We start from the raw sequence: 26,911 nt of genomic DNA on the forward strand, positions 1-26,911 counted from the left end.
CTTCCAAGCCACGGCAGGAGATGCGGATAGCTGATGCACAACTTGCAAAGTAAAAACTCTCCAGCAGTGGAGTGCGACTTTGGTCATCCAGAACAGCGCGCGCGACGTATCCCGAGCCAATTCCCGACCGGCAAACACGAAGGGAGACATTCTTGGTTACTTCGGTAAAGTCACGTAGAAGGGAAACAATAAAATAATAAAATATATATAAAACAATACAATTCTCACGACGTTTCGACCGCAACATAAACAGTCATCATCAGGTGTGAAAACCAACGGCAAGAACATTTGAAAGAAGTGGCGTTTTGTATTTATTTATTTTTTAACGTTAGCACCACGGACAGCGATTTGACAGTTTGTTTAGATGGACGAGTCCATCTATGGTCTTAGTTCTTTCGGTAAAGTCACGTTGAAAGGAAACAACAAAATAATAAATATATAAAACAATAAAAAATTCTCACGACGTTTCGACCATAACACAAACGATCGTCTTCACGTGTGTCGTGAGAATTTTTATTGTTTTATATATATTTTATTATTTTGTTGTTTCCCTTCAACGTGACTTTACCGAAAGAACTAAGAATATGAATTACTGCAGTCACGAAAGCTTTTAATCAAAAAGAGTCCATCTATGTTCGGAAAAGAAGAGGGGGGGGGACACTAAAATAATGGATGCGGTCTGAAAGCCACCTGAAGCGTGCTCGTGACGCCGCTCTGCATCTGCAGCCACAAGAATCAGGTGCAGACCCCCCCGCTGCCCTGGGGGGGAGGGAGGGAGGGAGGCGAAGAGGGGAGGGGCGATGGGGGAGGGGCGCGAGGGGAGGGGGGCGCGAGGGGAGGGGGGCGCGAGGGGGAGGGGCGCGCGAGGGGAGGGGGGCGCGAGGGGGGAGGGGCTCGAGGGGGAGGGGGGGCTCGAGGGGAGGGGCGAGGGGGGACCCTGCACGTGGAGTCATCAGCTGATCGCCCGAGCGCTCTCGCGCCGCTCGCTTCGCGATCACGGCGCTGGCAATGGCGGCCGTGGAGGAGGAGAGCCTGGAGTCGTGGCTCAGTGAGTCGTCTCGTCTCCTTGTCGCGTTCCGTGCGGGATCGCCGCCACCTCGCGTCCCACCCGCAGCCTTCAACCTCGGCGGCGCTCGCCTCCGTTGAGTCTGTCGAGTAGCGGCGCTCCCTGCGTGAGCAGGTTACTAGGCCGCTGCGATGCCTTACGTGTTTCCTAACCACGCCCGGACCCCCCCCCCCCCCCCGGTTCCCCTCCCCGCCCTCGCCCCCCCCCCCGCCTTGGACGCGGATCTCTCCCCCCTGCGTTTCTGTAATTCATTCTGTCCCTGTAATTGCTTCACGATTTTTGCTTGTCATTCACTGTGAGTCGTCCGTCTCATCGGTGGCGCCGTGATTCCCGGACGCAGATAATCGCAGTGGCGGGCGGGTGTTTGAATCAGTGGATATTCCTCCTCCTCGTTCTTCTTCTCCTCCTCGTTCTTCTCCTTCTTCTCCTTCTCCTCCTTCTCCTTCTTCTCCTTCTCCTCCTTCTCCTTCTTCTCCTTCTCCTCCTTCTCCTTCTTCTCCTCCTCCTTCTCCTCCTCCTTCTCCTCCTCGAGGTCGACTCTTTCTCTCTCTCGGCCTTGCCGCGATGCAGTTCAAGGCGGCCGAGCGTGGCTCTGGCCACGACAACCCCGTGATAGGTGCTCGCTAACCATCAGTCTGTATGGCAAAGGTCTGGTGCACGTGTGTTTTTCTGTAATGTACATTGCGTATATGCTGTTGCTTATATTTACATACCCGGCAACCCATGCGGATTACCCCGTATTCAGACCCGTGCGGCGTACTAGCCGTTTCAATGCGGGCGTTTTGTATATTTGCTTGTGTTTCTCCCTTGTGATGGGACGTTGTAAGATGAACGTCGATATTTATAAGGTGTGAATTGGTCTGTCATAAGGTACCGATAAGGGGTTCACGGCTATGAATTCGTGTGTGCGCACTTACACGTGCGTGTATATTGTCTGCACGGATGTGTGTGCGCTTAATGAAAACACTTGTAGTACGAACAGCAGACAACTTCCCGTTGTTTCCGCGTCTCCGCTGTTGCCGATGCCTGTGTGTGTCTGTCTCACCAATCGCCTTGACATTCGTATCGATTGCCCAAGCAGCGTTCCATTGGCGCGCACGTTACAGCAACAACAGCAGCAGTAGCAGCAGCAAGCAGTAGCGGTAGCAGCAGTAGCAGCAAGCAGCAGCAGTAGCAGCAGTAGTAGTAGCAGTAGCAGCAGTAGTAGTAGTAGCAGTAGTAGTAGGAGCAAGCAGCAGTAGCAGCAGTAGCAGTAGCAGCAGTAGTAGCAGTAGTAGTAGGAGCAAGCAGCAGTAGCAGCAGTAGCAGCAAGTAGCAGTAAGTAGCAGCAAGCAGCAGCAAGCAGCAGCAGCAGTAGCAGCAAGTAGCAGTAAGTAGCAGCAAGCAGTAGCAGTTGCAAGCAGCGGTAGCAGCAAGCAGCAGCAGCAGTAGCGGTGCCACCACCGTCTTGCACGAGCGGTGAGGTCACTCTCAGTTCGTAACCCCCCGCAGCCAAGCGAAGCCCCCTACCGCTTCGAGGGTATAACGCATTTTTGTTTTCATCATAGAGGTGGGAGGTTTTTTTTTGGGGGGGGGGGGGGGTGAGCGGGGTTTGATCTCGAAACTATAAATGCGTGTCGTTAAACCCGCCAACCACCCGACACGGCCAGTAATTAGTAAGTAGTAAGGGTTTGGCACGGAAACAGAACGTGCCAACAATTCGTGACGAGGACAGCGTCCCCGCTGTGTTGTTGGAGAGTAAAATTGGGTACCGTGACATTTCGCTGGGTGATTACAACAACCAGCATCATCAGGCGCCAGCCAGATTTGTGGAGAAATCATTCTGCTTCGTTAATGAATTGAGGGATAAACATTTACGTGATCTAACCGAAAACACCTCTTATGGTTCATATTGGTTGCAAATATATTTTTGACATCGCTGCATCTTAGCCACATTGAATCCACTTCCAGAGGGGAATATTTATTGTTGTTTTTTTTTTACCTGCCAACGCTGTATGGTTTTAATTGTAGCGAAGTCGTCGTACCTGTCAATGCAATTAATTATTTCAGTTACAGAGGAGGTGTGCGTTGCAATGTGGCATCGTCAGCGGTGTTTTATAGTCGTAGCCCTGGGTGAGCAAAAATAATACAAACGGCTTAAAGAGTTTACACTGCATTGCATTTGCGGTGCGATATTCCCGCTCCCGCGTGTTTACAATGCTGCATCATTGTCCGGTGTTAAAAATGTCGGTCTGAGGTAAACTCCGGGGAATCGTTATCCGTCCACAATGCCATCGATCAGTAGCCCCGTAGAATGACACCAAAATCTTGTTCGAAGGCAACCCTGGCAGCCGCCCAAGAAATGAAGCAATTGGTGGGACCCCGGGGTCCCATCACTCCCCCGGGGTGGGAAAAACCGCGTAACGACACGAGTCTTGTTGCCTTACCGACAACAAAACTAGCGTCAATCGATTGGCCTCGTCGAGACCTACTCGGGGACACTAAGTTTCGTTAAAAAGTTGAAAAATTACACAAACACATTAAATTCACTGCCTGGGGGGGGCGGCGGGCTCGCCTTGGCAAAGAAGCCGAGGATCGACGGCTGACCGGAGGGCGTCGTCGCCGCGCCCGACTGCGGCGGACGCCCCCCCCGGGGCTTGCGTTTGGCCGGTGGGGTGGCGCCCGTCGTGTCGATCGCCGCCTGCTGCTGGCGCTTGTTGGCGCTTGTTGGCGCGAGTCTGGGCGGGCGGCGCGTTGCTGTCGGGATCACGAGTGGGCGGACTGAAACATAATAATAATTATTGACCTGATTTTTGCGGGACCATGGGATCCCGCCAAATGATTCAAATGTGGAATTTGCGCAACACTGCCCAGGCCACCAAGGAAAAACGAGACGCCAGCCCATGCTCATTGCTTGAGCAGCAAAGTTTTTCTTATTATGTATTTGTAAGAGTGATCTCAAAGCTGCTCGTGTGAGTTTTGTAGAATACTGCTCACTATGGCAGTTCTTTCCTTATAAAAAAAAAAAACCTTTGTTTGCACAAAAATTCATCCGCGTGCTTCCTGAAATTTACGGCCATGGCTTTGTGGCTCTGCAGCACTCACCGTGTTTTTTGTGTGGCTAATGACGTTGCATATTCATTGTGAATGTTTCACTTCCACTCTTAAATGTAATCTTCCAGGTCCGATGCAATCGGTGCGGCTTTGTGGAACGTCAACGGCGGTTGTTTTGTGATATGGACTGGCTCCCGTCCGTGAGAATGTAGAACTCTTGTCTGTAAACAGGCGGGAGATCCCCATCGAACGCTCCATTGAACAATAAATAACTTAGGCGTTTTCACTTAGGTTTTAAACGACCATCGCTTCCTTGTCGAAGTTGTTCACGTCATTTAAACCTTCCTCGGTGTGCCGACACTGTGCAAAAGCTTGCTGCGTTACCTTTCATTTATGCCTCTCTTAGTTGTAATTGTAATACATTGCATTGTGATTGTTGTGACGTGCTCAGACAAAGCAACCAGCCCCATGAACCGGCAGGAGGACTGGGAATACATCATGGGCTTCTGCGACCAGATCAACAAGGAACTGGAAGGGTCAGTCTTCTTTGTGGTCGGAGGTAGAATGAGGGTTAACGTCAAGTAACCAACATCCGCAGTGCAGTATCTCTCAGATGCACACGACCCACGGGGTTACCACACGACCGCTGAGCCAAGCCCAGCGATACGTTACGCTGTCCAGGGTTGTCGCAATCGCAGATGGCTCAGCCATGTGTCCAGGTTCGTTTACCTTGGGTATGCGAGTGTGTGTTTTTAGATGAAGAGCAGAGTTGGGCCAAATTTTGGTCTTGCAGGCCACCCACAGTCTCCCTTTTTACGTCCACCAATCCCACCCTCTTGTGTCTACCAATCCACAGGTCCGTGTTATACTCTTTGCCCATGTTTCAAGCGAGTCAAGAAGATAAGATGTGGATATGGAGATGGTAAAGTGCTATAACAAGGAATGATATGTTTAGATTCAGGCCTCTTAAGTCTTCCAGTTGCTTAGCCTTGACATGATGTGAGGCATTATCAATCCACTGCTGGACGAAGACTTTCCCAAGTCGTCACCATCTCACACTGTCTTGCGATGTTGCAATCTGTCTAGCATCTGCACATGAGCTAATTTCATTTCTCCATCTCCGTAATGGACATTTTTCCTGGCACGTTACCCCATTTCGCAGCCACTCCGACGTTAGTTTTTATCACCGGCCATCGTTTTTTTGAGTGACGTGTCCTGCCCAGGCACACACAGAGCTCTGTCTATTGCTCTCAACTCTATTCCCCAGGAGATACGTAGTTAGAATATGAACCAAGGCTTCACGGGGACAGAGGTCAGCAAGCAGACTTAAAAGTATGATGCTGTTGGGCATGGGTCCTGTGCGTTGTGAGCTGGGGTCTGGAGTCTCGCCGTAATGACGACCCCGTCTCTTGACTCCGTTCTCCTGCAGGCCCCAGATCGCGACGCGACTGCTCAGCCACAAGGCGCAGTCACCACAGGAGTGGGAGGCCCTGCAGGCGCTGACGGTGAGCAGGAGGGTTGGCGCCCCGTCGGCTGATGAGACTCTGCCGACGTCTTAAGCTCTCTGCTGGTTAAAGAAGAGAAACTTGAAACTTGCACATGTCGCTTCCACTCCACTCGGAGCCAGTGGCTAGATGTCCAGGAGTTATGTCGGTGTGTCCAGCTTCCCTGACACACGTCGATTATTTATAGATTTAAAGCTTTCGTGACTGCAAGGATCCATACTCTTTGGTTCTATTCGGTAAAGTCACGTAGGTAAAAAAGAGTACACGTCGATTATGTAAATTGATTGTAACTTTATTTAGTTTGTTCTCTTTTTCAAATGTATTGAGCTTGTGCCTTTGGTGTTGTATCACGAGACAAATACACATTGCGAAATTTCACTAAATGGTGTGTCGCTATGTGCCAGACACTGGCTGCTCAGATGTTAACCCAGATTCTCAGCTGTGCTGGCTCGGCATACTAGTTTCCGACAGACTTGGCCAGTAGTTGTTTAATTAACATTTTGTTCACAATGTGGTCTTCGTAAGAACGTCGCAATGAAGCCTATATAATGTACCTATGTTGCCTGGCGGAGAACACAGACTCACGTGAGAGCTTAAGACCGAGAGTCCTCTTACATAGTCACTTTAAGATGTTTTTCTTGTTCGTGTTTTTGTTTTTTCGTTTGTTGTGGTTGCACCCGATTAAAGAGCTGAATGTCTCACAGGGCTATACCAAAATAAAGAAACTGAAACTTATATTCTTAGCTCTTTCGGTAAAGTCACGTTGAAGGGAAACAATAAAATAATATATATTTAAAACTATTATTTTATTGTTTCCCTTCAACGTGACTTTACCGAAAGAGCTAAGAATATGAATTACTGCAATCACGAAAGCTTTAAATCAAAATTAAACTGAAACTTATAATGTTCATCACTGTTGAGGCTTAATTGGAAAAATGTGTTCCCAAGAGCCTTGCTTGCTGGTGCTTGAGAGAATTATAAAATATACAGTGGGCCTACACATACATTGAGAATGCTGTGCCTTGGCCACGTGGTACTTGACACAGTTTAATTTAGCCAGGCTGCGTGGTTTAGCCAGGTCTCGTGGTTTAGCCTGGCCGCGTGCTAAGATCAATGATGTGGGCTGTGTACAAGTTGTATAGACATTTTATTTCTCACCAGAACTGTGCCATCCTGAGAGAGGTAACATTGGCGGTAGTTATTCATTCATGGTTATTAAGTACGGTCATTTCATATGTTAGTTATTGCTATAATTAAGCTTTCTGCTTGTACATAAAATTGTACGTGACAACAACCCATGTTGTTTAATATTTAACGAGCCGTGTTGTTTAATATTACATTTTTGGTAGCGCTTAACAAGAAGATTTGAGTCGCCATGCTGCACAGTGTATGCCTCTCTGTTGCAGTATAACAAGTAGCGTGCGCTTTTACTTACAAACTCACGCGGTTTTGCTCGCAGGTGCTGGAGGCCTGCATGAAGAACTGTGATCGGCGGTTCCACAGTGAAGTGGGGAAGTTCCGCTTCCTTAACGAACTCATCAAAGTCGTCTCACCGAAGGTGCGCCGCCACATTCAACAACATTGCGCCCGCGCATCGTCTATCGCGTCTGTGAAAAAGAGCTTCATAGCTCATCGGATTCCTCCAGTATTAATACAGATTCTCGTTCTACGACGGCCACACAACGGCCACTCGCGCTGGGTGATGCGTATAGGATGCGGCCTCCGAACACGACTCGTTTGCATCTTTCTTTCGTCTGGCGGGGGGGTGGGTTGATCAGTTACGTTCATCTGTTACGTGAATGTCGCCAACCGATTGGCACAGTTGGCTACGTACCAAAGAAATAAGTTTCGGCGTGCACACGTACGTCAAGGGTGGCTAGTGAGCCGGTGGACAGCGTTCAGGAGTAGCCTGGTCGCGTTGAATGCCTGAAACGCTGTTGGCGAATGATAGAAGCGGGCGGTGGTGTTGCTACTCGGTCTGTGGTTTGAGATTGGTGTCCGTAGTCCAAGGTGGTCGCATCTGTTTGCTTTGTAACAATTTACTCGTATTTGTCAATCCACTGAGGAAGGAAGCCTTTGCTTTGCTGCATCGGTCGTTGGCGTCGGTTGGACCTATTTCACCATGCTGGTCACTGTTGTTTTGTGAAGTGGGTGAGAGGGGCCTAGAACCGGTTCGGATATTCCTCGCCACCGATGTTAGCCATGACCTGGCATCGCACTCAAGTGGCCGGGTTTATAGTACCGGCGCGTGAACTGCTGTGCCACCGTTCGTCCGTTTGGAATCGAATCGATTCCGAACGGAATTGGAAGTAAAAAGCGCGTGGCACAGTTTGGCGCCGGCTATCGTAGAGTCTGGTCGTCTCGCTACAGCTCTCTGCGGGAAGTACAGTGCAATGTTGCTATGCCTCTGTAAATAAAATTAACGCTAACCGCTTGCGCGTTCTGAGATTCTGCGGTGAACGGGACACCACCCACCCTGCGACTCTCAGACGTCTCGGAACGATAAAGGGTTAACTGTTACGTTGCATTGCAGGGTGTGACGGGTTAACGAGTGTGCTCTCTGCGTTGTCCCGTCCCTTCTCACCTGCGCGTGGCAGTACCTGGGGAGCCGCGCGTCGGAGAAGGTAAAGAAGAGAGTTATCGAGCTGATATTCAGCTGGACCCTGGCCCTGCCGGATGAGACCAAGGTCGCAGAGGCTTACCAGATGCTCAAAAAACAAGGTTCGTGTCCATTGCTGCGAGCGGTGACATTTTGCCTTTAATTACATCGCTCGGTATCAATTATAAAACTTTTTAACGGCTCGTGCCATTTCAACGTTCACAGTGTGCGCCACGTGAAGTGCTCTTATGCATATTTAAATGATTACGTCCCAGGCACTGATGCATTATTTAGTGTGGGCTTTTCTTTATTCTTGTGAGCTTGATGAGAAACGTGTGGGCAAATGAAGGCCATTTTATTCTTTTGTACTCTTTACCTAATCGTAGTAGTATAATGGCGCTCTCACGAGAAACAAAATGAATACTTGGAACACTGTCATAGAATAGCCCCGGGAAGAAAACGCCACTCGCTTTAATACATTTATTTTTCCTATACTAGGGGCACATCTGTTGCACACAAATCAAGCCTAATTGTCTAATTCTGTATATATCGTTTTAATATTTTTTTGGGCAGTCATTGGTGACTGGGCTGAGAGCCAATTTAATCACAGGAGGCGGATTCCCTGATTCTATCATTTTATCGGTGCTGTCTCAGTGCCGCTACCGCAGCATTCGCACCCTGAGCAACCCAGCTGCCTCCCTGGCCGCCTCTTACACGGCAAGTCCTCGTTTAACGTGGTAGACGCGTTCCTGAAAAGTTGCCCGTTGAGCGAAAATCCCGCGAAACCTAAACAATTTCCCCATAATGAAATAACGTAGAAATTTGTCGATTTACGACGAATGCACATGCCGTTAGATGGTGCGACAATTAACTGGGGGGTTTGCCGCCGCGTTACTGTATCATTCCGCGTACTGTATCACTGTATCTCTCAGCCGCACAGCTCAAGAAAGTAGTTAATTGCTATTAACTACTTTCTTGTCGATCGCTCAGAAGCCACGTTAGCATGGTGCACAATTCGCATTATAACGGCGCGCGTGCCACGTGCGAGAAGTGTTCTCAAACGGAAGAACCGCGTTCTAGCGACACGCGCGTTATATGGACACGTGTTCTAATAATAATCGCGTCGACACACCGAGCGCTTGCCCCTAGCTCGATGGAGCGCTAGAGGCCTGAGTACAGAATAGCGATCCCACGTGACATCCCTAAACGCACGTCACGTGGGCTTCCAGCACGCGGGAATGTTGTATGTATGTTTATATTGAACTTTTTTGCGCACCGTACGTAGCCAACCGTTGCTAATCGTGGGTGTGAGGGAGGACAACGAACTAAGCACAAAAAGCAGTTAAAAAAAAACGTTTTCAGTCCAGATTTAAAATGTGTTATTTGTGTTATCCCGCGGTGCGCCGGGATGATGCCGTTGGAAGGATCCCTGCAGGGGGCCTACCGTGGTGTGAATATTGGCCCCCGGCTTTTGCTTTTGAGCAGGAATCGTGTTGGAGGACCCGATGATTGAGGAGGACAAAACATTGGTGCCGCCACCACGGCCCAAAGACACGCTCTTTGAGGATGAGGAAAAGGCCAAGGTAAAGTCAACCGAAGGTTTGTTTCAAAATGTATCGATGTTTATTCTCGCCATTGTGTTGCTGCCTTCGCATCCAGATTTCTGGCAAACTGGGTATTCTGTATGCCTTTTACAGTATCTAGAAATATAAATGAAATTGAGGGATTGTTTTGTGTACCTATTTTTGTTCCTTTAAATGTCTACTTATTGTGCTATAAGTACTTTATCATCAGATGAATTCATTTCCGTTCGGAAATCTCAGTGAGCAGTTCATCACCCTGTGTCAGGGCATGGCTCTAAAAGTTGACATCACAGAGCTACCTCTGAAGCCACTCAAAAGGCCTCTCTCGACAATATCTGCGGTGGAGCAAAAATATGTTCTTAAGCGACAAATCAGATGTAGTATTTTTGTTTTTTGTGAAATCATTGGTGGCCAGACTGACACCAATCCAGAAGGCACTTTAACCACTGGGTATAACTGTGGCCTGGATTTGAACCCAGAATCTCAGTAGTGTATTGCTCTGACTGTAACCCCCTAAGGTACGCAACCACCTCTATTCTGTGTCTACGTTAAGATTTTCCTGGGTTCGATTCCTGACCCGGGCACCTTTTCTGTGTTGGGGGTCTGAATGTTCTTCACCTGTTCTGCATTGGGTTTCCTCCAGGTTCGCTGGCTTCCTCCCATAAACTAAAACCACGCACGATGTAACTAGTATTGGCTAAACATCCCCATTGCTGAAAGATTATCTGAAAATTACCGATATTAGGATTACACAGGGCAACTTTCACCCCCTTTTGGGGAAACTTGAGAGGACCCTCCTGAAAATGGGTCTTGAGACTCTCCAGCATAGTGAGGCATATTCATAATACTAGTAGTAAAAAAGGTCGGCATTGATGTGAAACATGCAGGTATTTCACGAGGCAGAACGGTAAAAATAATTTCTTTATTAAATTGCTCGGCCACCCGTGAAATTGACTAGAGCTGCTACGCACGCCGCACGGAAGAGCAAGGGCACGATCGTTTGGTACAACTGAAACTTGAACCCCTCCACACCGCAGCAAAGACTTCACCAAAACACCCCCGCAACAGAATGGTCCGTGCCACATTCTCACACATCTCCTTTGGGAACTGCGGTTTAGCGGTGGAGCAGTAGCGGGTCTGCTACGGAGCGTCCTACTTTCGCGGCGGGGTTGAATTCTTCCATTGACACCGCACGTTGATTCTTGCCTTTTCCTTCTCTCTCCAGCTGCTGGACCGACTGCTCAAGAGTAAAAATCCCGAAGACCTGCAGGCTGCCAACAGGCTTATTAAGACCATGGTGAAGGAGGTGAGGTCACACATTGGGGGGGGAGAGCGTCGTGTCGATTCGTCTAGCACCATCTGTGGAAGTTGAAAACAAATCAAATCGCAACTATTTGCTTACTTTACCAAAGAAAAATCAGAATGCCGCCACAGTGGTGTGATGGTCAGCACGCCGGGCTTCCGATCCAGGGGTTGCCGCTTCCGTTATCCCCCCATGGCGTTTCATACAACGGTGCGATTTTATTAAATCTCCACCCCACCCGCCTCTGTCCACGGAGCAGTATAAATGGGTAACGTCACAGGCAGTGGTAGGGCAGGTCGCGTGCGGTGGGGTAGAGCGTGGAAGCTCCACCTCTTCCAGTCCGCCTGGCCAGCGTGGAAGCGTAGGCCGAACGCCCTCTCGAGAGGGGGCTCGATAGAGGTCTCCCTGTACCGGCGGTGGCGCGAGCAACAAATTCCAGGGCTGCAACGTTACCTGAGCAAAGAAAATGGCTACTCATGCATGTCGAACGTCTTTCGCACCGTACGTAGCGATGCCCGTCAAGACCGTGTTGTCGAGACATCTGCCGCCCCTCGCGATGCCGTGTGGGGGGGGGGGGCATTGCGCGGGCGGTTGTTTAGCGGAGCGTAAACAACAGGGGGCCCCCCTGCACACAGGACCAGGCGCGCATGGAGCGTGTCGGCAAGAGGATCAAGGCCGTGGAGGAGGTGGACGGCAACGTGAAGCTGCTGAGCGAGATGCTGGCTCATTACCGGCGCGAGGATGCCTCGGACGACGATCGCGACATCATGAAGGTGAGCCGGCGACGCCTCGGATTGCCGCCGGCGCTCCACCCGTAACTCTGCTGCCTCTGCCTCCCGCTGCGCTTTGATCTGTGTGCCCCACGGAAGGAATCCGATGAGCTACGAAGCTCGCGTTCACAGATGTCCAGTCGTTTAAAGCTGTCCACTTCTCTCCTACGCTTGTGATGTTTGTGTTGTCAGTAGAGAAGTGACTGTTCGTCGATTCAAACGCCTATTCCTACGCGCCTGATGGGCGTGCGTTGAATCGCGTGCGTGAAAACTGAAGAGTAATTAGCGGGTATTGTTTGAATTAATTATTTCCCATTATATACTTGTTTATACCACTGTGCGGTGGAGCAGTGGTGCAGCATAGCGGCTTGAGTTTGAATCCTGGCCATGGCTAACGTCCATGGCGAGTGGTATCTGAACCAGTCCCGGACTGTCTCTTTCACCAACCCACACACTAACCAATGTGCCGCAGTGCGGTCAACAAAAACCTCCCGAGCCTTGGGAAGTCCTTCATCCAGCAGTGGATTGAAGATGGGCTGGAAGTTTAAATTTCATACCACTGTGGATTGTCTAGTTTAATGCCACTGTAGAATCTTGCACTGCTTAGAGGTGAAGTTTAATCTCTTTGGTGGCTCTCACAGCATTTATGCATGACGATTAATTTTAATAAAGTACTTCAAGGATAACTCTAATGGCATTCACCACAAGGGAAGACTTTCATTTGATTTGAAGATGGTGAGAATAATAATTCGTAATTTTCAACCCATCGCCAATCCATGTAACTGGATGACGGGTTTTCCATGCCGTAATCGGTATTGCGGGTTGTTTGACCATATTTCACCATGCTGGTCAGTGGTTTAGTGAAGAAATGAGGGCCAGGACCGATTCGAATGTGACCCTCCATCGTGGCTGGGAATTTAACTGGGTTGGCTATGGTTAATATTAGTGCACTACGCTAACCACTGCGCTCCTGCTGCACCCTCCCCATATTTGCGAAGGCATTTCAATTTTTCTTATCCCGTTGAGTTCTCCGCGATTATTCCTTTCGCGTTTCTTTTCTGCTTTTTGCGAATTAACGGCATCGTCTTGGGCGTGAGAAGAGGGCATTGCGTTTCGTGTATTCTCATCTTGTGCCGTGTCAACGAATCCAAACGGCAGTGCCACGCGCGTCGCGTTTGGTTCACAGGAGCTGCACGAGCGCTGCGAGAAGCTGCGGCCGACTGTGTTCAAGCTCGCCAGCGAGACGGCCGACAACGACGACGGCCTCGGTGCGGCGCTTCCCGTCCGAAAAGCGCGCGCGTTCACGCACTACGCGCACACACAGTCACGCACAGTCACGCACTCGCGCAGTCACGCACGCACTCAATCGCAGGTGCAGACGCCAAGCGCAGCAGTCTGACGCGCCTTTCCATCACGGGCATGTCCGTGCCGCTTTCGTGTTTGCGTCATCTGTTGTGCGTTACTCAAGTACACGTGTGTGTATTCTTGGTTCTTTCGGTAAAGTCGCGTAGATAGGTTAAAAAGAAATAAACAAGAAACTGCAACGTTTCGATCGCAACACAAAAGATCGTCATCAGGTCCACCTGATGGCCACCTGATGGCGATCGCTTGTGTTGCGATCGAAACGTCATAGTTTCTTGTTTATTTTATACATTTTTTAACCTATCTCTGTGACTTTACCAAAAGAACCAAGAATATGAATTCCTGCAGTCACGAAAGCTTTCAGTCAAGATTTACATGTGTATGTGTGTCACTTTGCATGCGTGTGCATGTATGTCCGTGTGTCATGGGAGCGGTAGTGTAGCAGTTAGCGCGCTGCGCTATGAACCTGGCGACCACGGCCAACACCAGTGATGATTATCTGAACCAGTCCTGGGCCTCCCCTAGGTCGACTAAGCCTTAAATGAGTACCTGGTGTAGCAGTGTGTAAACATCGCAACTGGGGAGACGAAGGCAGCCGGGTGTGGTGTGGGCCACCCACTCCCTCGTGTACCAAGGTGCCAGCCTTAATAGGTGCTCGATAACAGCACTTGCCCCAACAGTCTGTTAAGGCTATACGGGGGGGTCTTTGTGTGTGTGTCATGCTTGTGGTTTGTGTGTGGTGTGGGCCTGATTACTGTGCGTGTCTGTGTCACGTTTGTACCGGCACTGCACATGTTGGGTAACGTTAAGGGCATTAATGACTTAATTCGCACGAGGAGGCCATTGCTTGCACTGAATCGTATCTATGATGAACAATGATCTCTGGGTACTTAGTCAATCGGGTCTTCACTGCAGAAGAGATTCCCTGTGCGCTCTTAAATCAAGGGCAGAGAAGGTAGTGCCCCCCCCCCCCCCCCCCCCGGCGTGACCGCTGTCGCCGCCTGCTTCTCTCCCCTCGTTTTAGCCGAGATCCTGCGAGCCAACGACGACCTGATGAGGGTCATGAACTCCTACAGGAAGATTGTGGAGAACCGGGAGGTGAACGGAGACGCGGGGAAGATGGAAACGGGCACGGCGCTCGGTAGGCCGCCCCAGCAGTCATCTTCCTCCTCCTCTGCCAGTGGCTCAGTGTGAAGCTGCGGAGTGAGCTGCTGCTGGCCGAGTGACTCCTCTGTTGTCTGTTGATTGGGATTTTTTTTCTGGAGCGGTCTGGGGTGGTGTTGCTGCTGCTGCTGCTACTGCGTACGTTTTATCGGCCGCGCTGTATAAGAAAACAAACCCGTCCGGTGTGTCTGCACCGCCGCGTGTTGTTCGGCCACGGCGTCCCAACGTTTCGCTCCACGTTCCGGGAGCTTCTTCGGGATCTGAGCTTCCAGCACGCGGAGAGAAACGTCGGACCTCGTTCCGAACTGCACGTGGCACAACGCGAAAATGCAGCGGAGAGTCCAAATTTGGTCCGTGTCTCAACAGCTTCATGTTACTAATTGACAATTTTCTGCTTAATGGCAGTTTATTTTCTTGTCCGTTGAAAGTTACAAATGAGTTTGTTTCCACAAAATGTTAGTGCGGTGCTGTGTGCGCTCCACTCTGAACCTGACCGGGCGAGTTCCATTCCCAGCTACGGCCAACGTCAGTGCTGAGTAATATCCAAATCACTTCTGGGTCTCTCTATCTCCGTGCTTCACCAACCCGCGCTGACCAGCCTGGTGAAGTATGGTCAAACAGCTGCCATGGCCTAAACGGTGTGGGGATGCTTTCAATCGGGAGTAGATTGACAGGGCTGTAAGCTGTTGTGATTAATAGTTGTACAAAAGTTGTGACGATAAATATTCCTTTTTATTTACAGGTGTTTTGTTGGAACTAATTGCGTGGTTTGTGTTGTCTTTTATAATGAATTATTTCCAATTAGTTTAAGCGAATCCTTCTATTTTTCACGATGTCTATGCAGCAGATGGTTGACACGTTTCACAACCCGCTTAAAATGATTGCTTTTCACGCACGTTCGATGATCAGTCATCGGTTTTGCTGTGTGGTCCGTGATCTCTAACGTCGAGCTGCTGCATGCATACTCTGCGCATGTTAAATCAGCTGCTCTGACCAACAGTGTAAAATTTCTCCTAAAATTATCTCGTGCAGCAGCTATCAATCTCTCCCCATGCCCAAAAACCCCAATTCTGTAAACAAGTCGATTGTCCCACCAAATGACAAACTTTAAAACAGGCCGGTAATTGATACAATTCACGCTCTGCCACATGTCACCGAGTCACCCCGAATAATCAAATATTAACATCTGATGATTCCCCACTGCCCCTCCTCTCTTATTCCTACCCTCCCACCCACCTACCCTTCCACCTACCCTCCCACCTACCTACCCTCCAACCCACCTACCCTTCCACCCTCCCTCCATCCACCCACCCACCGTCATACCAACCCATCCACCCACCTACCCTCCATCCACCTACCCACCTACTCTCCATCCACCACCCACCTACCCACCCACCCACCCACCTACCCTCCCACCCACCTACCCACGTTCTCTCCATCCACCCACCTACCCTCCATCCACCCACCAACCGTCCCACCAACCCACCCACTCACCTTCCCTCCCACCTACCTCTCGCCCATCTACCCGCCCTCCCACCCACCCTCCATCCTATCCACCCCCCTCTTTTTCCCCATCCCGCCACCCCTCCCTCCCACCTCCCACGCTCCTGTCCGACAAACTCGCTCCGATCACTCCCAAACCGCGCGCCCCCCCACCAACCCCCCGCTCGCCGACGCTCCTCTCCACCGACGCTCCTCTCCACCGGCGCTCCTCTCCACCGGCGCTCCTCTCCACCGACGCTCCTCTCCACCGACGCTCCTCTCCACCGACGCTCCTCTCCACCGGCGCTCCTCTCCACCGGCGCTCCTCTCCACCGACGCTCCTCTCCACCGACGCTCCTCTCCACCGGCGCTCCTCTCCACCGACGCTCCTCTCCACCGACGCTCCTCTCCACCGGCGCTCCTCTCCACCGGCGCTCCTCTCCACCGACGCTGCTCTCCACCGGCGCTCCTCTCCACCGACGCTCCTCTCCACCGGCGCTCCTCTCCACCGACGCTCCTCTCCACCGGCGCTCCTCTCCACCGGCGCTCCTCTCCACCGACGCTCCTCTCCACCGACGCTCCTCTCCACCGACGCTCCTCTCCACCGGCGCTCCTCTCCACCGGCGCTCCTCTCCACCGACGCTCCTCTCCACCGACGCTCCTCTCCACCGGCGCTCCTCTCCACCGACGCTCCTCTCCACCGACGCTCCTCTCCACCGGCGCTCCTCTCCACCGGCGCTCCTCTCCACCGACGCTGCTCTCCACCGGCGCTCCTCTCCACCGACGCTCCTCTCCACCGGCGCTCCTCTCCACCGGCGCTCCTCTCCACCGGCGCTCCTCTCCACCGACGCTGCTCTCCACCGGCGCTCCTCTCCACCGACGCTCCTCTCCACCGGCGCTCCTCTCCACCGACGCTCCTCTCCACCGGCGCTCCTCTCCACCGGCGCTCCTCTCCACCGACGCTCCTCTCCACCGACGCTCCTCTCCACCGACGCTCCTCTCCACCGGCGCTCCTCTCCACCGGCGCTCCTCTCCACCGACGCTCCTCTCCACCGACGCTCCTCTCCACCGGCGCTCCTCTCCACCGACGCTCCTCTCCACCGACGCTCCTCTCCACCGGCGCTCCTCTCCACCGACGCTGCTCTCCACCGGCGCTCCTCTCCACCGACGCTCCTCTCCACCGGCGCTCCTCTCCACCGACGCTCCTCTCCACCGGCGCTCCTCTCCACCGGCGCTCCTCTCCACCGACGCTGCTCTCCACCGACGCTCCTCTCCACCGACGCTCCTCTCCACCGGCGCGCAAGACGGAGGCGCCGGCGGGGGGGACGTGTCGGCGCTCATCGAGCTCGCCGGGCTGGACGTGGCGCCCTCGCTGCCGGCGCCACGACCCAAAGCGGCGGCGGCGGCGGCGGCGGCGGTGGCGGTGACGCGGCCGCCGCCGCCGCCGCCGCCGCCCATCTTCCCCGTGGTGCCGCCCCCTCCCGCGAGGCACGCTGGGAGCCTGGCGGGCGGCGCCGCCCTGGAGCGTGCGGCCAGCCTGCTGGACGACGAGCTCGTGTCCCTCGGTGCGTGCCCCCTCTCGTCATCGTCGCGCGCGGAGTCGAGTGCGGCGGCGAGTCCTCGGAATAACGGGGCCAGGAGTGACTTGTCCCCTGTGTAACGGGGGGGGGGTGTCTACTTTTAATAACGAATTTCTTTACAACTGCTTTTTGTGTTTAGGTTTTTGTCCTTCCCCCGTACCTACGCTTAACACGGTTGTTTACTAATAATGTGAAATAAGTTCTACGTAAATGCGTGTTTTAAAAAAAATAGTTGCATGTGCAAGGCATTTCCAACTCGTTAGCTGTGTCTCCTCCACACTGTGCAGAAACGGCACACGCTGAGCAGTCACAGGTTCGGTCTCAATGCAGCAATACCACTCCACTGTTACCACAAAGTGGTAGTAATTGTATTGATCCTGGAGGTATGATAGGCTCTGTTGATTCCCAACTTAGGAACTGAAGTTGCAAATTTCATATTTTAGTTGTCATGTGCTCTAACCACTGTGCCACCAGACCAGATTTCTACAGGAAATATATATATTTTTAATAAAATATGTATGCACTGCCATCGCTACTGATCCTATTCATGTTCCTCCTGTGTTTGTTGTGAGCATTAATTGAGCTCTGAGTGGCTCTAAATGTAAATTTCACTTCTGCAAGTGTGAATTTCCTCCTGTTAAAGAATACATGGCAACGAGCGTATGTCGGGATTGACGCTGCCCTTGTTGGGTACAAAACGGTGTCCGTACGAGTTGCCGCTTGCGATGTTGACGGGGAGTCTTTCTGTTTTGAACGCAGCCATCGACGACCCCGTCCCCAACCCGACGGTGGATCCTGCCGTGGTCAACTGGGACTCGATCATGGTGAGCGCGGTCAGGAGGAGGAGGCGACGTGTGGCAACAATTGGGCGATTCATTAACTCTTTTATTTGACCAAGTAAGGCACACTGAGCTATGTAGCTCTTTTTGCAGAAGCGACCTGGCCACAAATGATATCCCAATGAAGTAGCTTATCACATGGAAGTTTAGAGCAGCCAAATACTCTTAAACGTGTGATGAAGGAGGACTTCAGATATACAGGGATATGGATCAGAATTTAACCCACAACCTCCTGTATACCAGGCGAGGAGGTCGTGGGTCACTGCTTCGCGTGCTTCAGATTAGCTTCTGCGCCGTCTGGAATACTCTTTTGATATTAGGAAGCCACTGGAGCTATGCACTTTAAAATCTAGATTGAAAACGAATTTCTTTAACTGAGCACGGTTGGCTACGTACGGTGCGAAAGCAGTTCAACATACATGAATCGGATGAAAAACTAACATGAAATAACTTGATCAGTATGGAGGTTCCCATAAGGCCATGCGGAAGGGCGCGTGGCACAGTTTGGCGCCGGCTATCGTAGAGTCGCTATGCCTCTGTAAATAAAGTTAGCGCTGAACCGCTTGCGCGCTCCCGAGATTCGGCGGTGAACGGGACACCACCCAACCTGCAACTTTCAGACGTCTCGTTAACCCTTTCTCGTCCCATCTCGCCACGCCACCCTCCTGGTTTGACAGCAGGACCGGTCGCTGGGGGCCGGCTCCTCGTCACGGAACGCGTCGCTGGTGTCCACGCCATGCCACGGCGTCCCCAGGACCGACGTGTCGGTCCCCAGCGGCCTGGAGGAGCTCGATCTGCTGGGCAAGACCCTGCTGCAGCAGTCTCTGCCGCCGCACGGCCTGCAGGTCAAATGGTAACTTCTCCCGTCGACCAGCTGTTTAAGTTTCATTTGCCACAGTCAGGTGGAGCTGTGCCGTAGGCCGCGTAGGGGGTAATTTAGTCTTCTGCGAAAACCTGAGAGCCTACGTTTGTTGTTTTTATTACGTACCCATTCAGTTATTTACACACTTTAAATTTCGCTTTTGATCATGTTCACTGTGTCATCCTCTAAAGCACAAATTTCTGCAGTTAACTTGAAAATCGACTCAATCCTCATGCTCTTAGTTACAACTTTTTTTTTAATTTCTTGACACAAGAGCTTTTGCGAATCACCAATTGTGGGGTTTTTTTTTTCCGGGACATCCCTCCGCTCACGCCGCCGCTTCCCCCCAGGGCGGCACCGCAGGCCAAGCTGACGCTCAACGAGATGCAGAGCAGCAGACTGCCGCCTAATCTCTCGGCGGCGTTCCCCGCGGTGCCACCGCAGCCCCCAGCCGGCCCGTCCCAGGGAGCGGCGGCCGCTCTGGGCATCGCCCGGCAGCCGTCGCTGGAGCTGGAAGCCGGACAGAGTCCACTCCGTGGCGGGGCCTCCTCCTCCTCCTCCCAGCCGGACGCGTCACTGGCCAGCGTGGTGGTCCCTCTCGAGTCGATTAAGCCCAGTGAGTGTCACGTGTGTGCCCTGTGGTGTGTGTGTGTAACCGTGAGAGGAGCGGTAGTGTAGCGGTTAGCGTGCTGCCCCCGTCGCGTATGTCGGGTTGGAGACACGTTGACCTCTGAACTGTTTTATTCAGCGAATGTCTTTACGCTAGACTTTTTTTACGCACAGCACCAGATACACAAGGGAATCCGTTAATTAAATAAATTGATATGTATGTCGATGTTATTGTGAGCGGACATCAGCCCATGTAGCCACAGAGCCATGTGAGAGCCTCCTCCTCCTCCAGCACGTGCATGGCAACAGCAATCAAGCGTCACCCGGCACGCCCCCGGAGACCATGGTGTGCGCCACGCTCTCCTGGCTCCCCGCATTTGCGCAGCGCGGGCTGTCACGTCGTAGTACTACGGCCCCATCCATGTTGTGAAGCGGCCCTGCCCCTGGTCACATTGGAAGTGCTTCGACTGAACCCGCTGGTGCCTCGGGAGGTCGACGCCAGGCATCTGGACTCAATGTGAGTGTGGGGGGAGCAACGCTCGATGATGGCCCTGTGACTCCCCTTGCAGGCAGCGCCCCGCCTGTCACCGCGTACGACAAGAACGGGCTGCGCGTGCTGCTACACTTCGCCAAGGAGAGCCCGCCGGGACGCGCCGACGTACTCGTGGTCGTGGTGTCCATGTTCAGCACGGCGCCGCTCTGCATCGGGAACATCATGCTGCAGGCCGCCGTGCCCAAGGTGCGGTCTCTCGGCAGCGATGGAACGGCGTTAGAATGGGTATTAGAACGTTAGAATGGGTATTAGAACGGCGTTAGAATGGGTATTAGAATGGCGTTAGAATGGGTATTAGAACGTTAGAATGGGTATTAGAACGGCGTTAGAATGGGTATTAGAACGGCGTTAGAATGGGTATTAGAACGGCGTTAGAATGGGTATTAGAACGGCGTTAGAATGGGTATTAGAACGGCGTTAGAATGGGTATTAGAACGGCGTTAGAATGGGTATTAGAACGGCGTTAGAATGGGTATTAGAACGTTAGAATGGGTATTAGAACGGCGTTAGAATGGGTATTAGAATGGCGTTAGAATGGGTATTAGAACGGCGTTAGAATGGGTATTAGAACGTTAGAATGGGTATTAGAACGGCGTTAGAATGGGTATTAGAACGGCGTTAGAATGGGTATTAGAACGGCGTTAGAATGGGTATTAGAACGGCGTTAGAATGGGTATTAGAACGGCGTTAGAATGGGTATTAGAACGGCGTTAGAATGGGTATTAGAACGGCGTTAGAATGGGTATTAGAACGGCGTTAGAATGGGTATTAGAACGGCGTTAGAATGGGTATTAGAACGGCGTTAGAATGGGTATTAGAACGGCGTTAGAATGGGTATTAGAACGGCGTTAGAATGGGTATTAGAACGGCGTTAGAATGGGTATTAGAACGGCGTTAGAATGGGTATTAGAACGGCGTTAGAATGGGTATTAGAACGGCGTTAGAATGGCGTTAGAATGGGTATTAGAACGGCGTTAGAATGGGTATTAGAACGGCGTTAGAATGGGTATTAGAACGGCGTTAGAATGGGTATTAGAACGGCGTTAGAATGGGTATTAGAACGGCGTTAGAATGGGTATTAGAACGGCGTTAGAATGGGTATTAGAACGGCGTTAGAATGGGTATTAGAACGGCGTTAGAATGGCGTTAGAATGGGTATTAGAACGGCGTTAGAATGGGTATTAGAACGGCGTTAGAATGGGTATTAGAACGGCGTTAGAATGGGTATTAGAACGGCGTTAGAATGGGTATTAGCACGGCGTTAGAATGTGTATTAGAACGGCGTTAGGCGTTTAAGCGTGGCTCTGCAGGTGTTGCTACAATCCCAGCACTGTTCCCTGCCCAGACGATGAAGGTGAAGCTGCAGCCGCCCTCGGGCACGGAGCTGCCGCCCTTTAACCCTGTGCTGCCCCCGAGTGCCATCACGCAGGTCATGCTGCTCGGCAACGCTCACAAGGTGCAGTCACACGGCCACAGTGGGGCGGGGGGGAGGGTGTCGGTCCGTACCGGGCGTCACTGCTGTGGTCACACTGCAGCATTAAACTGAGCCACCAAGTGGGTAATTTTTCAGTATTTAAAATGTTTGCCCGCTGCCACTTACGTTATATGTTACATATTGTTTTTAATTGTGGGAGAAACCGGAGAACCCGGAGGCAACCCATACAGAAAGAGAGGGGAGAACATACAAATACGAAAAGGCATCCGAGCCGGGAATCAAACCCGTGCACTTCATGCTGTGAGGCAAGAAAGGCTGTCACCCAGCCACCTAATACGTGTGAGGGTAACGGGCAGAACCCTGCACAGAATTCAATAATCCGCTGCTGTAATGACATATTCCAGCCACCTCTCATCACAAGTCTGCAACGCTTGATATTTCCAGGCATTCTCCGAGTGTGCGGTGAGGAGTCATTGTGTGATGCGAGTGGGCTGGGTGTGCGGTGATGAGTCATTGTGTGATGCGAGTGGGCTGGGTGTGCGGTGAGGAGTCTTTGTGTGATGTGAGTGGGCTGGGTGTGCGGTGAGGAGTCATTGTGTGATGCGAGTGGGCTGGGTGTGTGGCTGTTGCAGGACAAGGTGCGTTTGCGGTACAAGCTGACGTACACCCTGGGCCAGCAGCCGCATTCCGAAGTAGGGGAGGTGGAGGAGTTCCCGCCAGTCGACAAGTGGGGCTACCTCTGACCCCGGAGCCTTTTCCCTCCCCGCCGGCTCTCCCGGTGATCTCTGCGTGTCTGGGAGATGCCAGCGGTGCCACCGAGGAGCCCTCGCGGTGCCACAGAGATTGGGATTTTAATGAAAGCAGCGGCCGGCGAGAAAGGAACGAATTCATTCAAGTGTGGAGCGCTGTGTGCACAGGAGCCGGGTCAAGGCGTAGCGTCGCGTGCGTATTTCCACGTCACCTTTTAATTACCATCCGTTGTTGTCCGTTAGATGAGCATTAGGCGTGGTGACGCACCAGCACAGGTTGTGTCGATTGTCGTGTAAACTTGTGATGTTCGAGCGTACAGGATGCCACACGTGACGTGCTAACAATCGCCGACGATACGCACCCACCCCCCTCCCCATGAGCTTACAGCTCTTGCCAGTGGTCCAAGGTTGTAAAGAAATGAGGCTTCTAAGGCAGCCACTGGCTTACATTTGGTGCAGTAGGGCACCCCGCAGAATGTGCTTAACCATTTAAAAGTGGCTGTGTGTGGGATAAAAAAAAATAAACTCATGGCACTGAGACGAGAGATCGATGAAGGTGGGAGACAGACTGCAATGAAGTTTAGCAAAGCTCATTCCCCCAGAATTAAACTGTGAAATGTCAGCTGTATGTGTTTGCAGCATCTGTGCTTTTTTTACATGTTATTTCTATATTGTTTTTGCTTTTGAACCACGTGCATGATATCGCACTTGCCATTGTCCCAGCACTCTAAGCGAAACTACTTGAAGGGTATTTCAGGAATTGCTTCGCTTGCCCGTGGCTGCTTTTGTGAGTGGCATTGCTTGCCGGCTGCCAAACCCAGCCATCCGTGTCACCCCCGCCAATGCAAGTGCCTGCCAGGGCGTGCGTGTTGAGATAAAGTTGAGCCGCCCGCTTTGTTGACGTCTGCCCTCGGCTGCTTGTACACGACAGACAGAGCCACGATTGCCAAAGGGTGATTACATTTAACAAATCAAGTCTATGGCACTACGGTAGCGGCCGTCAAGCTTCCCCAATGAGTTTTCGGATTGTGCCGCGTGTTAACCGGCGTGATGTCCCGACGTTTCGCTTCCGCCACGGAGAAGTGAAGTTCCTGAAGAAGCTCCGAGCACTTGGTGGAGGCGGGAAATGTCGGACGTCACGACGAACAACACGCGGTGCAACCCGAAAACGGTCAGGTTTTACGGTGGTCGGTTTCACCCGGGTGGCACGTCTGTGACAAAGAGCTTCACCGCTCATCGGATTCCTGCAGTCTAAATAACGATTCTCATTCTAATTCTGGCACCTAGCTGTTCTGCCGCTGGCTGTCCAGGATAAATTGGGTCATTGACATTTTCTAAACTTGGCAGTGCATTGGGATACAAGACTGCCCACATGCAGGAATTGCCCACAGTTTGTGGTTTGGCCACAATCGCGCTTCAAGTAATTTTTGGGGTTACATTTTATTTAAAGTTTGTGTTGTGTGGTGGGGGGCCGGGGGTGGGAGTTGAACTTGGCCAAATGCGAAGATAACCCCGAGTCTAAGCCAGGTGTCGTGTTTTAGGAATGGAAATGACCTCGCGCTTTGACCTCGCGGTACCGGCGTGCGCTGGCACTGGGGGGAGGTGAGCGATTCTGTGGCGGTGTCGAGGCTCCGACAGACCGGTGTATCTCCCCCGACGGAAATGCCAATGCGCGTAAACGGCCCCCCTCCCCCCCAGCGATAAGAACTTGCGTGTAATTGAATCGATACGCCCGTGCGGTATGTGTTTGCACATCTGAAGCAGAAATAAAAACAATTAAAGAATGGAATGTTAATTTAAAAAAATCAAAATTGATAGGTATATGCAAGCATCGTTGTTGTGCCAGACATGTCCTCGGAGTTGTATTTTTATAGTGCTAACTGCTGCTCGCTGTGCAACGTGAAGAATGTTAATATTTTGGTTTAAAACAGTGCCTCATGCATTTTTACCAGGTCTTTTTTTGCCATTTGTTGACTCAAGAATCGCGTTAGAGACTCGTCAAGCATTCTTTACACCGCATCACGCTATCTCAGTGCAGCTGTGTTGGAGCAGCAGCCTGTTACAACAATAACAAAATAACGGCATTGTCAAGGATGTACCCGAGTAGCCGCTTGTATGGAACGACCGAAGCGACGCTTGAAATAACCAACACGTGGGTCGTTTTACAGAACTGGTCCACTGGGGTTGGAGGTTGAGCAGTCGTGGCGTTCAACATTACGTTGTTCATGACAAAGGTAAATGGCCCCAGGATTTTCTCGGCGACCAAACTTTACATTTTATTTTCGTTTAACTTTATCTACGTGACTTTACCGAAAGACCCAAAGAATATATTTTCCTGAACACCAGGTACCAAACGCGCGTGTGGATTGCGTAGCGTGTGACCGCGTCCGTTAAACCAGAGACTTGACAAAGCTGGGGCCGGGATCGATGTCACCGTTGGTTTGAAGGCCCGCTGACTGAAGGTGCGATGCTCGTGACTGACCTTTGGGCCGGGTGGCCCAGAGGTCGGAGCACTGGGGCGGCAACCACCGAGGCTCCGGGTTTCATTCTGGGTGGACGTTGAACTTCGTTCGCACCGTACGTAGCCAACCGTGCTAATGGGAGCTGTGTGGGGGTGGGGGGTATCGGCTGTCCGGGATCACAACTGGGGTTTTTCAAGTGCACCGAGATGGGATCAGCCCGGACACCAATGATCACAAACTACCCCCCCAACCGAACACAATTTGGCCATGCAAGAAGCATCGTGAGTGAGGGAAACTGAATGGAGGAGCTTTGAGTTTCTGCGATGCCCCCTTACCAAAGCGCCGCTCTCTCGTGAGGGGTGATGTGACGCCGCGCTTTCCACGAGCACTCAAAACTGTGTTCGTCTCGTGGTCGTGACGCCCTCAGTCCGGGTGGAAACTCATGACAACCACGTGTACGAGTTTGACTTTACTACCAGACACGTCAGCTGTTGATGATGTACCGAGGGCAAACGAAGGTGTTGGTATACTTGCTCGGAAAGCGTCCTGCGGAACGAGATTTGGCCATCGGGACTTTAGCCCAGGGTCGAGGCCTTTTTAACGTCATAAATATTACCTGCCAGTGATTCCGTGGTTCCCTTTTAAAAACAAATCCCTTGCGAGCACTTGCAATGAGCAGACGTGGTGTCGCCATCCCTCGGCATCTCTCTCCATTCCACTGCTCAATAGATGTCCCTTCGCGTTTCGAGACATTCCCGCGATCGCTGCGATCTTCTTGAGTTTCGGCAGCTGGCCTCGGCGGTGTTTGTAAAAAGCGACGCCGCGCCTGGAGCCAATCGTCGAACGCGGTTACGGTTATTTGTTTCAAGTTATCGTCATTGAATGTATCGCATCCCTGTTGATAAACCTGCAGCGACCATATAGATCTTGTTTACGGCTTACCCACCCCCCATCTATACCTGCAACGTCAATCTTAAACGCTAGAACATCCAGCCCTGATTAAGGGACCGTTGTTTGTTTTTGTTGTCTAAGCAGAATGTAATGAGCACATAGAGAAAGACTCGCGCATTCAAAACCTCGCGGTCGAGTCGGTGGGTCTTTGACGAGCATGCTGGAGGCGTTTTAATGATGCACCACTCCCCTCGATTACTGTAATACCGATTGCGTATAAGCTCCTGGTACATGCGTCACAAGCCGTGATTCGTATACAGTTGTGGCCCGGCTGCATTCGCCAATAAATTGATGGAATCACGGCCACGATTCGTGACACCGGTGGAAGGGGAGTGGTGGTGGTGCATCATCACACCTCGACACCATGCCTCATTCAGGCACACGACAGGTGGTGGTGGACGTGTCGACGCTTGTTGACGGATGTAAATAAAGCGAATGTTGAGTAAGGCGCTGGGCACATCACACTGCGTTTCGGTTTTTCGGGTGTTCTGCGTGGGTATAGTGGCGGTGAAAAAAATTACATTTTAGTATGCAGTAGAGCATACTCGCCTCCCCCTCGTTTGATTATGCAACAATCATCGGTTGTTCTGGTGGGGCTGTGGATCCACACCAAATATAATACAGTATTCCCTCGGTTAATGTGTTTCCGTTCCACGAAAACTTAACCTAAATCTAATTCACTTATAAGCTGACAAATACGTTTTTAAAAAATCGCCGAGTCTGCACTGGAGAGCTGTGTCCCACTGCCAAAACAAAAAATATAAACAAAGGTGGTCGAGGTCGAAACGGCTCAAATGGGCGTCGCTGATTGGCTAAGGTCACGGCTCGGCTTTCGAGCGCTCGGATTGGCCAAAATTGGTTCCACCGCGTGCACATCGTTATCACGTTACCGTGACTCAATGTTAACGTTAGTCGAGGTGAAACGTTAACCGATGTCACTTAACAGAGGCACTACTGTATAGCACCTGTGCAAAACAGCCCTTCTGTCAATCCACAGCTGGATG

At 51.6% G+C, this 26,911-nt stretch overlaps 1 protein-coding gene across 4 annotated transcripts; it reads left to right on the forward strand.

Moving 5' to 3' along the window:
- Nucleotides 1–920: 920 nt before the first annotated feature.
- On the forward strand, nt 921–26,364 carry GGA1 (golgi associated, gamma adaptin ear containing, ARF binding protein 1). Of its 4 annotated transcripts, none has more exons than XM_032967068.2 (17): nt 921–1,048; nt 4,551–4,635; nt 5,529–5,604; nt 7,064–7,162; nt 8,202–8,325; nt 9,689–9,786; nt 11,012–11,092; nt 11,725–11,862; nt 13,046–13,127; nt 14,246–14,362; nt 17,172–17,432; nt 18,207–18,271; nt 18,964–19,139; nt 19,499–19,764; nt 20,327–20,496; nt 21,656–21,766; nt 22,378–26,364. In XM_032967068.2, the coding sequence occupies exons 1-17, from the start codon at nt 1,009–1,011 to the stop codon at nt 22,486–22,488; spliced, it is 2,100 nt and encodes a 699-aa protein (XP_032822959.2). In that variant the 5' UTR covers nt 921–1,008; the 3' UTR covers nt 22,489–26,364. The 4 variants fall into 4 exon arrangements, with proteins under 4 accessions (XP_032822959.2, XP_075928265.1, XP_075928267.1 ...); XM_076072150.1 differs by having other exon boundaries at nt 18,967–19,139; XM_076072152.1 differs by lacking the exon at nt 921–1,048 and adding an exon at nt 1,111–1,180.
- Nucleotides 26,365–26,911: the final 547 nt, after the last annotated feature.

This window comes from Petromyzon marinus, chromosome 37 (genome assembly GCF_048934315.1).
Source record: "Petromyzon marinus isolate PM22_M1 ecotype Great Lakes invasive population chromosome 37, UKy_Petmar_22M1.pri1.0, whole genome shotgun sequence".
Classification (NCBI taxonomy): domain Eukaryota; kingdom Metazoa; phylum Chordata; class Hyperoartia; order Petromyzontiformes; family Petromyzontidae; genus Petromyzon; species Petromyzon marinus.

Bases quoted from the DNA above. Each gene is read 5' to 3' on its own strand.
- GGA1 (XM_032967068.2), top strand. From the start codon at position 1,009: ATGGCGGCCGTGGAGGAGGAGAGCCTGGAGTCGTGGCTCA. The intron at 19,140-19,498 runs GTAACTTCTCCC...GCTTCCCCCCAG, and splicing joins CACGGCCTGCAGGTCAAATG to GGCGGCACCGCAGGCCAAGC. The intron at 21,767-22,377 runs GTGCAGTCACAC...TGGCTGTTGCAG, and splicing joins TGCTCGGCAACGCTCACAAG to GACAAGGTGCGTTTGCGGTA.